The sequence below is a fragment of the Rutidosis leptorrhynchoides genome, chromosome 4, assembly GCF_046630445.1.
Source record: "Rutidosis leptorrhynchoides isolate AG116_Rl617_1_P2 chromosome 4, CSIRO_AGI_Rlap_v1, whole genome shotgun sequence".
NCBI lineage: Eukaryota > Viridiplantae > Streptophyta > Magnoliopsida > Asterales > Asteraceae > Rutidosis > Rutidosis leptorrhynchoides.
This window is the reverse complement of record NC_092336.1, coordinates 102,929,867-102,944,375: the sequence shown is the minus strand read 5'-3', so window position 1 is coordinate 102,944,375 and position 14,509 is coordinate 102,929,867. Positions and strand designations below refer to the sequence as shown.

The 14,509-nt window shown below is 37.8% G+C and overlaps 1 protein-coding gene across 1 annotated transcript; it reads left to right on the top strand.

Moving 5' to 3' along the window:
* The first annotated feature begins 241 nt into the window (after nucleotides 1-241).
* Nucleotides 242-1,065, top strand: LOC139840865 (kirola-like). The gene is made up of 2 exons (XM_071831107.1): nucleotides 242-431; nucleotides 797-1,065. Exons 1-2 carry the CDS (start codon nucleotides 242-244, stop codon nucleotides 1,063-1,065), a joined length of 459 nt encoding a protein of 152 aa, XP_071687208.1.
* The last annotated feature ends 13,444 nt before the right edge of the window (nucleotides 1,066-14,509 follow it).

The window sequence follows — 14,509 nt, the reverse complement described above, 5'->3', positions numbered from 1 at the left end:
AAAGGAGTTCAACACAATAAACATTCTATAATCATATCTAATTAACTACTTATTATATATGAAATTATTTAATTATTTTACATGAAGTAGAGCGGCAATTAAACAGAAAATAACTAAGCATGCAGAAGCTCGAATTGATTATATATAAAGCCATGGAGCTGATACCATTTCCATAATTGTTTTCTTCTTCTTCTTTTTCTTGCTTAATTATTTCATAAAATAAATTAGAGAGATCATATCCATGGCTCTAAGTGGAATTCAAACTAAGCAAATAATGGTCAAGTCTGATGGAGATGTGATGTATGAAATATTCCGATATCGGCCACATCACATAGCCGATATGAGCCCCAAGTACATAAAAGGTGTTGATCTTCACGATGGTCATGAATGGGGTACTGTTGGATCAATCATCACCTGGACCTTTCTTCATGGTAATACATACACCTTTCATTTTCTTAATTTGCTTAATTAAGTTTTACAACCATCATAACTTAAAATAGTCTAGTTGTTAATTGGTTAATTGAGACCTTGACTTCCTCCTAAATTGTCACATAGCCAAACCTTACTAGCAGCATATCTTATTGTAACATAGCCAAACCTTACTAGCAGCGTATCTTATTGTAGCTCGGGAAAAATTTAAGAAACAATCACGAGATATATAACATGGCTAATAGATTGCTTACATCTGATTAAAAATTACTCTCTCCTGGGAGCCTGAATAGGAAACTTTTGATTGTACATATTATAATTTAAGTAATTATAAATTAAAATAGTAATATTGTTAACAATATGACAGAAGGGAAGCCAAAAGTGGCCAAAGAAAAATTTGAAGCAGTTGACGACGAGAAAAAGTCATTGTGCTACAAGGTAATCGGGGGCGATATATTGGAAGCTTACAAGACGTTTTTGATCACGGTTCATGTTGACACGAATGGAGAAGAGAACGTTGTTACGTGGACTTTTAACTACGAGAAGCTCAATGAGAGTGTCCCAAATCCAGATAGTTTAATGGATTTCCTTGTCAGCATGACTAAAGATATCGAGACCCACCTCCTCAAAGACTGATACGACCTCAATCATATGCCAAGATCGACTAAGCATGGTTGGATTGTTTGTGTTTGTGTTTTTTACAATTGAAAGTATGTTTGAGTGTTGTTTCTTTTGCATCGAATAATAGCTTTACATGATCTTGGATTTTACGGAGTATAACGTATGATTAATGTGTGGTATGTTTGTAATAGACCTAAGTTAAAGGTTTCATAATCAGAAAAGAAATGTATTTCAATTCCAAGAACTCACAAAAGAAATGTATTTCAATTCCAAAAACAAACGATAAAAGCCAAGGTTCCATCACGATTGGTTACACAAATAGATCCATAAAAAAGGACATCACCCATAACTAATTGAAGGTTAAAAAAGATAGCTGAAATGACAACCTCAGGACCCAACAAAAACATCGACAGAACACTCACATTAACCATATGCCTACCAAATCCATAAAGGTAGGTGAATTTGCCATCTTCATCAAAGGCGGAGTAAACATCGTCATCATCATACTCATAACTAATAATCATCAGAGTCAGAGTCATACAATCCGCGATAATAACAATCATCAGAATAAACTCCATATGGCTCATTATCATCATCATTATCATTATCAAGAAGATGCATATACCCTTCCATAGAATCATTAGGAAGTTTAAGATTTTTAATCCGTTCTGAACATCTTTTTCCGATGTCTTTTTTAGATCAATGTACATGCACTGACGAATGTCAAGAGACTCGAGATGAGTACAACCATCCAAAATCGCCCGCAACCCAATGTCGAGCTCGATATGTTTTGTACGTTGTTTCTAGAATTGTATTGTCCCGTCTCGAAGGCCACTCTTGTATTTTGCGATAATGTTAGTGCAATATATTTATCCGGGAACCCAGTTTAGCATCGGCCTACAAAATATATCGAGCTCGACATTCACTTTGTTAGGGAAAAGGTGGCGAAAGGTCAACTTCGGGTACTTCATGTTCCGATTCGTTTTCAGATTGCTGACATTTTCACCAAAGGTCATCCTCGTGTTCTATTCAACGATTTTCGTTCCAGTCTGTGCATTTGTCCGCCGACCGCTTCGACTGTGGGGGAGTAATAGACCATATCGACTGTATGGTTATTGTATATGTTATTTTTATATTTTGTACTCAATCATGTATTATTCTTAGTCAATATTGTCTTGTAAACCTTCTCCCAAAATAGTGGAGAGGTAGTTACATAGGAGATTACATTGATGTATATATTGAGGAAGAATATCAATAGCAGAGCACGGATCATATTCTTTCAATAAATACTAGTAATTAATATTCATAAAATAAAATAAAAATACATATAAAGTCGGAAATAAACAAACAAAATAAAAAACAGAATATAAAAAATAAGCTATTCGTCATTTTTGGATGAGTCGCTTTTTTGTGGTGGAAGCGAATTGGTTCGAGCAAATATTTGTATTTTTCGAGGAACACTTTTTGAAGCCCTTCAATCATTTATTTGCGAACTTGGTCATTGATTTTCGAGGGATCGATGGCTAAATGCCAGCACCTTAAAAAGCGGTTCGGAGTGTTTCTTCTTTTTTCGCATGTCTAATACCCGATGTTCTTTCCGCTTTATGCTTTGAAATAGCTACCAAGCCTCGCCCGCTTTTGATGAATGAGATGAAGAACGAGTTGTGTCACTACCGGTGCTAGTTGATCGGGCCTTCTTTTGGTAATTGTGGTCTTAGATTCGGGTTTTCAATTTCGTTTGGATATGGTGACCTTTGATTCAAGTTTGAGATATTTTTTTTTTTACTAGATGAAAAGATGTAGATGAGAAGATGAAGATGAAAAGAATGAAGATTATATATAAAATATAAAAATAGATAATATTTAATTAATATTCGTGAAAAAAAATAATTTTAACGGCTATATATTCGTTGAAATGCCCAACCAATCAAATCGAGCCACGTAGCCCTGACGCGTTTTTCTTCTTCGTTGGATTGCTGACTAACGTTCCGCTGGCGTTTCCTCTGACGCTGTGTTACAGGCGTCAGATGGCGCGACGCCGAGTTAAACATGGTCTAATGGTGCAAATAGTTGGGGCGTCATCTCCCAGTTCATGTATAGATTGTTGAAGTTGCAGAATTTATTTGTATCTTATAAATTCAAGTAAAAAAATTGGACCGATGATCTTATGCACAATCATAACAACCTGTTTAAGGGTACGTATTTATCTATTTTGTTTCTGTTTAATCAAACAATAGCATATAAAATGCATGTTATCAATTCTGATTAGACAAAACATCCGATATCTATCTTGCTACTAATTCCAATGACTTTTTTTTATGTCACTAGTAGATCACTAGCTAGAATAAGATTGTCCAACTGTACACACTTCTTTGCGTACGGTTTTTGTGAGCCTTTACAGTTTTGGTAGGTTGTCAAGTGTGTACAACAAAATTTTTTGATTCCTGAAAAAATATTAATAGTTGTTCAAGATTTTCATCAAATTTGTGTTGGTGATTTTAATGTCATCTAACAATCATTTTAGGTAATTGAGATTTACTAGAAAAGCAAGAGTATCTAGTTATACTTAGTAACAGGTTCGGAGAGCGCGGAGTGCACGCCCGTAAGGGTTAACTAGACAATGTCACAATATGGCGGGGGTCAAGGGGGCTGCACCCCCTTGCAGGGTTCAAGGGGCAGCTCCCCTGGCGGGGTCCAAGGGGCAGAGCCCCTCGCGGGGCTCGGGGCAGTTCCCTGAAACCTCAACCGAAATTACACTTCTGTTCTATACCGAAAAGGTGTTTCCCGCCAACAGACATAACTGTTAAATAACAATTATTCCCGACAATTTGGAGGGTTGTGTCCCTTCAATGTCAACTGCCATTAAATAGAATACTCAATCCGTTTTTTGGCACTCTGCTTTTCAGAAACATATACAAAATTCACAAAACATTCTCACTAATACTATAATTCGAATTGTTCTTGCCTGCAATCGAATTGATTTCTTAGCTTATCCCAATTAACATTTCGTGATACTCGAGGCTTGCAGGGTTGAAATAGTTCATTAGAAAAGTGATTCACGATTCAAGAAACAATCAAGGATTATCAATTTCATACCCATTTACTAACAAACTAATTAACTAATTTCTGTTGCTGTTGATAATCATGTCTGGAGAATCGGTGAAGGAGATGACTGGAAAATTTGCAAAGTTGGAAAAGTTTGAAGGGATTGATTTCAGGCGTTGGCAGAAAAAGATGCGTTTCCTTCTGACCACTTTGAAGGTTGTTTATGTTCTGTCAACCCCTTGTCCAGAAACTGTTGAAAATGAAACGTTGGAGCAAACCAGAAAGAGAGGCAAATGGGAGAACGATGACTTCATCTGTCGTGGCCACATCCTAAATGGTATGTCTGATATCCTTTTTGATGTCTATCAATCTGCTGAGTCTGCAAAGGAATTATGGGATTTGCTGGAAGCAAAATACATGGCCGAAGATGCTTCTAGTAAGAAGTTTCTTGTTAGTAATTTCAACAATTACATGATGATAGATTCTAGGCCTGTAATGGAACAGTTCCATGAAATTCTTAGAATTTTGGGACAGTTCCAACAACATAACTTGAAAATGGATAAATCCATTCAAGCCTGTCTAGTATCATAGACAAATTGCCTCCGTCTTGGCATGATTTTAAACACACCTTAAAACACAAAAAGGAGGAAATGTCCTTGAATGAATTGGGAGGCCACTTACGTATTGAGGAATCAATACGGGTTCAAGAAAGTGGCAAAGAAAAGGGTAAAGAGGCGGGATCATCATATGTCAATTTGATAGAGGGTGGTAACCGTGTAAACAAAAACAACAAACAAAAGTTCAATGGAAAGAAACATAAGTTCCATGGTAAAAATGATGGTTCCAACAAAAAGGATAAAAAGGGATGTTGGATGTGTGGCAAACCTGGTCATATCAAAAAGGATTGCCGCCTTGGAAAGAACAAGGATGGAGTAAGTGGTTCGGGTTTGGGAAACGGGTCTAAGGACCAAGTTCCTAACCAAGGTCAGAATTTTGATTGTATTATAAATTTTGTTCAGAATTATGTATCCCATATTTCTGAAGCATTCTATGTGCAGGATGATACTTTTGGTGGTGGATTGATTCCGGGGCCACACGTCATGCATGTAAAGATCGTTGCTGGTTCAAATCATTTCAACCGGACAACGATGTGCTACACATGGGAAACGAAGCTAATTCTCTTGTTCTTGGCCGTGGAAATGTTGCTTTACAATTTAGTTCTGGAAAGACAATTACCTTACATAATGTATTGTATGTACCCGGATTGAGAAAGAATATGATTTCCAATCCGATATTAAATAAGTGTGGATACAAACAAGTATTTGAATCCGATAAGTATATCTTGACAAAGGGTGGTGTGTTTATTGGATTTGGATACTATAATAATGGCATGTTTATGTTGAATCTCGTGAATGTTCGTGTTGTTGATAATTCTGCTTGTATGATTAGTTCTAATTCAAATGATTCCTGTTTATGGAATGCACGTTTAGGACATGTACATTATAAAAGAATGTTTGAAATGTCTAAAGAAAAATTGATTCCTAATTTTGACACGAAATTGGAAAAATGTAAAACGTGTATGTTGACTAAAATTACAAGGAAACCTTTCGATAGTATAAACAGGAAGTCTGTGACTCTAGAACTAATTCATAGTGATCTTTGTGACTTCCATGCTACTACCTCTTTAGGAAATAAGAAGTATGTGATACATTTATAAATTATGCATCTAGGTTTTGTTATGTTTATCTTTTACATGCTAAAGATGAAGCCTTAGACAAGTTTAAAATCTATAAAACTGAAGTAGAATTGCAACAAAATGGCTTAATTAAGACTTTGCGCACTGACATAGGTGGTGAATACTATGACCCAATTTACTTTCAGTCTGTAGGGATCATTCATCAAACTACGGCTCCATATACACCACAACAAAATGGTGTAGCTGAAAGGAAAAATAGGGCTCTCAAGGAAATGGTCAATTCCATGATGTCCTACTCTGGTTTGAGTGATGGATTTTGGGGAGAATCCATGTTAACGGCTTGTTATTTATTAAATAGAGTTCCTATCAAAAGAGGAACGATTACTCCTTACGAGCTTTGGTACAAAAAAAGACCAAACTTACATTTTCTACGAGTTTGGGGATGTAGTGCTGTTGTGAGATTGCCCGAACCCAAAAGGAAGACTTTGGGTGAAAGAGGTATTGATTGTATTTTCATTGGATATGCCGAGCATTCCTAGGCTTATAGGTTCTATGTTATGGAACCTAATGATTTTGTTTCAGTTAATAATGTGATAGAATCAAGAGATGCAATCTTTCATGAATCTCGTTTTACTTCAATACCTAGACCAAAGGATATGGTGTCTCATTCAAATGAGACCACACGAGGAGTACACTTAGAAGAAATTCCAAGTGAGACACTAGAACCTCGAAGAGGTACTAGAACTAGGACACCCAAGTCATATGATTCTGATTTTCAGCTTTATTTGGTTGAAGGATCTAGAGATTGTGTTCAATCTCAATACTCATATTGTTATAGTAAAGAGGAGGATCCTAGAACCTATGATGAGGCCATAAATTCTCGTGACGTTGCCTTTTGGAAAGAAGCTGTTAACGACGAGATGAGCTCTATTATGGAGAATAATACATGGATATTGACTGATTTACCACTAGGTTGTAAACCATTGGGTAACAAATGGATCTTCAAAAGGAAGATGAAGGTCGATGGAAGCATTGACAAGTTTAAAGCTAAATTGGTAATTCAAGGCTTTAGACAAAGGAAGGGCATCGATTATTTTGATACATATGCTCCAGTTGCTCGTATCACTACTATTAGATTATTGATAGCACTTGTGGCGACTCATGATCTAGTGATCCATCAAATGGATGTCAAAACAGCATTTTTAGATGGTGATTTAGAGGAAGAAGTGTATATGAAACAACCGGAGGGATTTGTGATGCCCGGACAAGAACATAAAGTTTGCAAGCTAGTTAAATCATTGTATGGACTAAAATAGGCTCCTAAGCAGTGGCATCAAAAGTTTGATGATGTGGTTTTGTCCAACGGTTTTCAATTAAATCAATCAGACAAGTGTGTGTATAGTAAATTCGATCAAACCGGAAAGGGTGTAATCATTTGCTTATATGTTGATGACATGTTGATCTTTGGCACCGACCAAGATCAAGTTGATAAAACAAAATCCTTTTTATCTTCAAATTTTTCAATGAAGGATATGAGAGTGGCTGATGTAATCCTTGGGATAAGGATTAAGCGTGATGATAAAGGTATCACAATCACACAGTCTCATTATATTGAGAAAATATTGAAAAAGATGAAACGTGAGAACTGTAGTCCCGTTAATACTCCCATTGATCCGAACACAAAGCTCAAACCCAATTTGGGTTCATATGTGTCACAACTTCAATACGCTCAAGCTATTGGATGCTTGATATATGCTATGACAAGTACTCGACCTGATATAGCATACATTGTGGGAAAACAGAGTAGGTTTACTAGTAATCCTAGTTTTGAACAGTGGCAAGCTATCAATATAGTGTTCAAGTATTTGAAGAGTACCATGGATTATGGTATTACTTATTCTGGATTTCCTTCAATCATTGAAGGATATTCCGATGCTAGTTGGATTACCAACATCAAATATCATTCATCTACAACTGGTTGGATATTCCTTCTTAGAGGAGGTGCAATATCATGGGCTTCTAAGAAGCAAACATGTATTACAAATTCAACAATGGAGTCCGAATTTGTTGCTTTGGCTGCAGCTGGTAAAGAAGCTGGATGGTTGAGGAATTTGATTTATGAAATTCCTTTATGGCCAAAGCCGATATCACCTATCTCTATCCATTGTGATAGTGCTTCTACTTTGGCTAAGGCATATAGTCAAATGTACAATGGAAAGTCTAGACACTTAGGTGTTAGACACAGTATGGTTCGCGAGCTGATTACAAATGGAGTGATATCCGTAACTTTTGTTAGATCACAACAAAATTTTGCGAATCACCTGTGACTTAGTGCACAAGTCAGCTATTGGAGTGGGATTGAAGTCCGCCTAGATCTTCCAAAGTGAGATACCCAATTCCCTTATACTACAACGCTAGAAGCTGAATTCAATGTGGAAAGCTTACTTTCTGAAGATTGAAACACATCTATATAATGATTCCAAGGTATGTGTTTAGACCTACAAGTAGAGTTAGGTTGAAGTTTATCTTCTTAATAGTTCATTTGAAAAATTGCATTGCAGGTGCAAGATTGAAAAGAACTAACTTGTGAGCATGGAGTTTTGCCGCTTCAAGCAAGCTTTAGATTTAGCTGCCTATATGTTCACTAAAGGATTGGGATACATGGCTATAATAGTGTCAAGTTAGTATTAGACGAATGTAAGAAACTAATGTGCATAATACATTCTCGTTTTCATATGAATTGAAAGGTTCAATTCTTAGAACACCCTGATTCTCGAATTCTTGATTTGTGTATACTAAGATGGAAATTCAATTTCTAAAATATTTTTATTTATTGTAAGACCCGATTAATTATTGTACATCATTGTAAACAGGGTACTTATAGTGTGGGGTGCAGTGTGTATTTAAACTGGGCAGAATCTGTTCAAAACACTCGTGCGCACCGCGCACCCTTAGTGGAGCGCGCCGCGCACTGCTCCTGGGCCAGTTTTCTGCTTTCTAATAAAAGGTTAAATGAAGGGAAATATTGTCCTTTCACTTGAGGCCGGGTTTAGGTTATTATTGGCCAGTTTTGTGGTGGTTGAAACACATTCAACACAACCACCAACATCATCATCTCTCCAATTCAATTTCTAGAGTGAGAAACCCTTTAAGAGAGAGAAAGCTTGAATCTAGGAGGAAGAAGCTTGATCCGGGTTAAAGCTCAAGTATTAAAGTTGTTCATCTAGCCCTTAGCTACATTTTGATTGTGGTGGTATGTCCTAACTTTGATATCCTTATTTTAATTGGTGTAAGGGTTGAACATAAAACCCATATTTGGTGATTTTGGGTGTTCTTGTGTAAGATTGAGTCATGAGGAATCAATAATAACTATCCTAGGGTTTTCAAAGTGTTAATTGGTGTTTATGAATCATAATTGGTTAGTTAATTACTAGCACACCTAGTTATTAAAGTAAATGGGTGTTAGGTGGGTTTGTGGAAGACCCGAAATGGGTGTGTTGACATTAAAGTGATTAAATGGGTAATTGTTGACCTAGTTGGGCAAGATGAGTGTGAAATATCCTAAGTTTGTGTAAATCAGTGTTGTTGGACCCTAATCACTAGCTTTTAGTGATTTATGATGGGTCTTGACCTTAAATGATGGTTTTGGTAAATGGGGCATTTAATGCAATTAAGTCATTGAATGCACATGTGTAAATTGTTGGCATTTAGTCCAACTAGTTTATGTGTTAATGGAGTACTTATTATATTAGGTACTTTGCTTTGAAGCTTGTGGAGTTATAAAATCGTCACCAAATTGTTAAGGTGAGTGGAGTAATTATACATGTATGTATATGGTGTATTTATTTGTATGCTATGGTATGACCCATGGAGCCGGGAGTGCCATAGTGTGTGCGAGTGTACTATGATGTGAACCACGGAGCCGGTAGCATCATGGTGCATGTGTTGTGATGTGAACTACGGAGCCAGTGGCATCAAAGTGTGAACCACGGAGTCGGTAGCACTATAAAAAATTAGGTGTGAACCACTGAGCCGGTAGCACCGAAGTGTGAACCACGGAGCCAGTAGCACTATAAAAGAGTATGACTTGAATGCGTAGTGACGTGAACCACGGAACCGGTAGCGTCATACCATTACGTATGGTGTGAACCACGGAGCAGGTAGCACCATGACGTGTGTATGGTTAACCATATAGCTTGTGTATGAGTTGTTGTATAGCATAATATATTATTTTGGTGAATATGCTTTTGATTATGCTAGTTGCGGTATTTGGAGGTTATTAGCTTATACTTGAAGTTTGTATGCTAATTGTGATTGCTAGCGATTAGTACGGTGTGTGTAAGTGTATGCAAGTAGGTGTATTATATATGTATATGTATAATTATTGCATTCACTAAGCCTTGCTTACCCTCTCGTTGTTTATCTTTTTATAGGCTCGGGCGTTGACAAGGGTAAGAGCATTCGATTGGATTAGAGATCCCGCTTGTGGTTTAGGGGACGCTTTTGGGATGTGATAGCTTTTGGAGTTTGACCGAGATTTGGGTAGTTTAACCCCCAAACACCATGCTCATAGTGTCGTTTGAAAATTAAACTAATGTGGTCGAAACTCATGATTTGTACGAAACTCGAAAAATGGCTGATGTGGGCCCCGTTTTGTAAAACTTGTTTTATGATTGATTCGTGTTAGTTTTACATATATGAACATGTGGTGAAGAGCGTTTCGTCTAAATACGTCAGGAAGTAGGAGATCTTTATTTGAAAAATTGCAATTCCGGACAGAAGCTGTTGGGGCTTGTGCGCGCCGCGCACTATGCTGTTTAAAAAAAATATTATTTTTGCATATTCAGTTTGGTAAAATGGGTTGGGTTGTTATAAGTGGTATCAGAGCATGGTCTAAGGGATTTAGGCGACTTGAGATAGGTGCCTAGACTTAGGCTTATATTGTGTATGCGCATTATGCGGGACTTGTAGGAGACGGGTCGGACCGGGGATTGGTTAGTGCCTAGGTTTAGGTGAACTAACTATGCGCTAATTGTTTTGTGTTGTGTTTTTGCAATCATCAAGCGAGATAGACGTTGTACTAGCGAGTTAATGCGACGTGCTCGCGTAATAATGATTAGCTACCATTGTTACGGGTTCAAATTGGGTCAAACAAGCGATGTACGATGATTGTTCAGCAAGATGGGGCGGTGAGGTGAATATGTATATGTGTCATATCTTTTCATTCGTTGTTTAACCTATTTCCGTTTTATAGAATGAAGATGAGAAATGGACACGACACCAATGAAGGAGGTACGAGTGAGGACGTTGAGTTCACGGCCAAAGTTGAGGCCATCTTTAAACGTCAAAAAGCAGAGTTTCTCGAAGACGTTAAGAAGATGTTTCTAGATACGATCGACGAGCAACTAGTTAATGTGGTTAAGGAACAAGTTAAGCTTGTTCTACAAGAAGATAATGTGGGGAGACGGGACTTTTTCTATAAGAATTTCAAGGATTCTCAACCTCCCACATTTGAAGGTGAAAGGGACCCTCTTAAGACTGCCAGATGAATCTCCGATATGGAGGGGGCTTTCCATACTTGTGAATGTCCTCTCGATAATAAGACAAGGTACGGGTGTAGTATGTTGAGGGGCGATGCTAAATTGTGGTGGGACGCGAAGATCCAACTTTATGGCGAAGAACAATGCATGGAATTCACTTGGGACGAATTCAAGAAGGAGTTTTTCGACGAATACCGAACTTCGGCCGATCTTACAAGGTTAAGGACGAGTTGCGTTCCTTGAGGCAAGGGTCGATGGATTTGAACACTCTCAAATCCGTGTTTTTGTCCAAGACCCAATTTTGCCCGGAGTATGTCGAGAATGATAAAATGTTGAAAGAAGATTTCTATCGGATCTTGAATGATAGTTATCAAGAGAAGATTAGTGTGAATGTAGTGAAAAGCTTCGATGAGTTGTTTAATATGGCCAAAGGTTTTGAGGCGCTAGTGTTGAGAAAGAGTGGCTTCACTTTCGGTAAAAGGAAGTGTGACACCGCTATTTTTTTTATAATAAATACGTGGCGGAAGCATAATATTAATTAAATACAATATCGACATTTGTACAAACCGATGTCACGCGTCATTAAAACAATTTACATATTAACAGGAAGAGACGTAAATACATTCTATTTTCAAAAGTACACGGTTCATATTCTAAAAGAAAACATCAGAGTTAACCCTGTCAAACATAACATCATCATGCCCGTCTTCTCCCAAAAGCACTATCTACAAAAGCTAACAACCTGCAGGGAGGAGATGGAGGGGAATTAGCATGAAGCTAATTGAGTACGACTAACTACAGGCCATAGCATACATAAGTGTTATACTAATCATGTCACAATAGTCTAACACACAAACATCACCCAAGTGCCGTCTACAGTGACTCTGGCGGCTCGGCCAAACCATTAACCACCAGCTGATCGGACTGGGGCTTACCAGAAGTTCCTCCACCACCGCATGTATATACATAATCCACACGCGACGGACGCATCATTCACATATATATACACCACGGCTGTCTAGGCCACCACATGAGGAACCCAACCCGCAGATTGATCTCTCCTACCGAGGCCACCACACAATAGGGACGCACTGGGCTCCAGCAGACAAGCATCAACCAACATGCAGTCATCACAATGTACTAACTAACCACAACAATATGTATATCTAACAAGCATGGCAATCATAATATAACATGCTACTATATACTATATTCTCTAGTTAGTCCTACTCACCAAATACCAGCAAACGAGAAGGTGTTCAGCTATCTAATCACTGAACCTTCTCTTTCTCCTTTTCTCCTGAGAAATACATATACACGAGTTAGTTTATGTCCATAAACACCAAATAACACAATACAGAAAATTTTGTCAGAAAACTGTCCGCTAAAAGTTTTCTGCTTAACACTTATGCACTTTCAAAATTTACATCCTACACACCAAAATACAAACGGGCAGCATAACGGCTAAAAATTAACACTTAGGTAAAATATTCTGCCCTGGAAACTCAGTCGGTCGACTGACTCTTACAGTCGGTCGACTGTCGACACAATCGGTCGACTGACCTTCCCAGTTGGTCGACTTATTTGGTATTTCCACAATCGGCCGAAAGTCAAACTCAATCGGTCGGTTCACTCGCCAGTCGGTCGGTTGTCTGTCAATCGATCGGTTCAACCCTAGGTCGGTCGACTGTCGACCGACAGTCGGCCGACTGTGTTCATCTTCATCAGAAACTGAACAAAGGCTACGGACTTCACGATGAAATCCTCAAATCTCGATCTAGAGCTCGTTTTAAACTCCAAAATCGACCACAACTTGTTCACTACTTGATATAGACTCAAAACCCATAACAATTTGACCATAACAACACATAAATCACTTGTTTTGACACAAATTCAAGCTTTTTACAAAACTAACACAAAACCTTAAATTTCTCAAAGATTAGAGCATGAAAAGCTATGAATCTTACCTTGTTAGAATCAGTAAATCACAAGGAACACAAAGATATGAACAATTTGAGCTCTAAAACAAGAATCAAGGATTAGGGTTTGAAGTAGGTGAAAGGAAGGTACGGGAGTGTTTTGGGAATTTTCTGGAAAATGCAAGAACACAGCCCACTAGTCACTTAATTTAGATTAATTCCCACACTGTGTGACACACGGGTATTTTTCAGTTATCTGATATCTTTCGTACATCATTTGGAGACCCAAACGAAGTCCAAATTAAATAAACAAACCTGTTCTATGACCCTTGTCACAAACTGGTCCTAACCACATCATTATTTAATAATAAATATTAAATAAAAATAGAAGCATATAATAACGCAATACAACTTAAGGGCAATCTTGTAATCTTACATCTAGGCCCAATTGAGGATGTTACAAATCTACCCCCTTAAGAAGATTCCGTCTTCGGAATCTGGTCAAGGTCAAACAAATGGGGATAGCGCGCCCTCATTAACTCCTCGGTTTCCCACGTCAGGTTGGAACCTAAACTGTGCCGCCATTCCACTAACACCATAGGAATCTGCTTCTTTCTTAACTTGGTGACTTTCCTATCTACTATTCGAATTGGTTCTTCTACTAACTTCTTACTTAAATCCACTTTCAAATCCTTCAGCGAAAGAATCAAATTTTCATCGTCTACTTTACACTTTCTTAAATAACACACATTGAACGTGTTGTGAATTCCTACTAACTCTGAAGGAAGATCTAAGACAACAGTTTGATCATTCAAAATTTCTTTGATCTGAAATGGTCCAATAAATCTCGGTGCTAGTTTACCCCGTTTACCAAATCTGATCACCCCTTTCCACGGCGAAACTTTCAGATAAACACGATCACCTACATTGAATATCACCAGATGTCTGCGTGGATCAGCATACATCTTTTATCGGTCTCTAGCTGCTTTTAACTTCTCACGTGCAACTTCGACCTTTTCTGCGGTTATCTGAACAATTTCGGGACCTGCAAATTGTTTCTCACCTGCTTCTAACCAACACGTAGGAGTTCTGCATTTTTGACCATATAACATTTCATACGGCGGCATCCCGATACTCGAATGATATGAATTGTTGTAAGCAAACTCTATTAATGGAAGATGTGAATCCCAAGAACCACCATATTCTAAGACACACGCTCTCAACATGTCCTCTAACGTTTGAATCGTTCGTTCACTCTG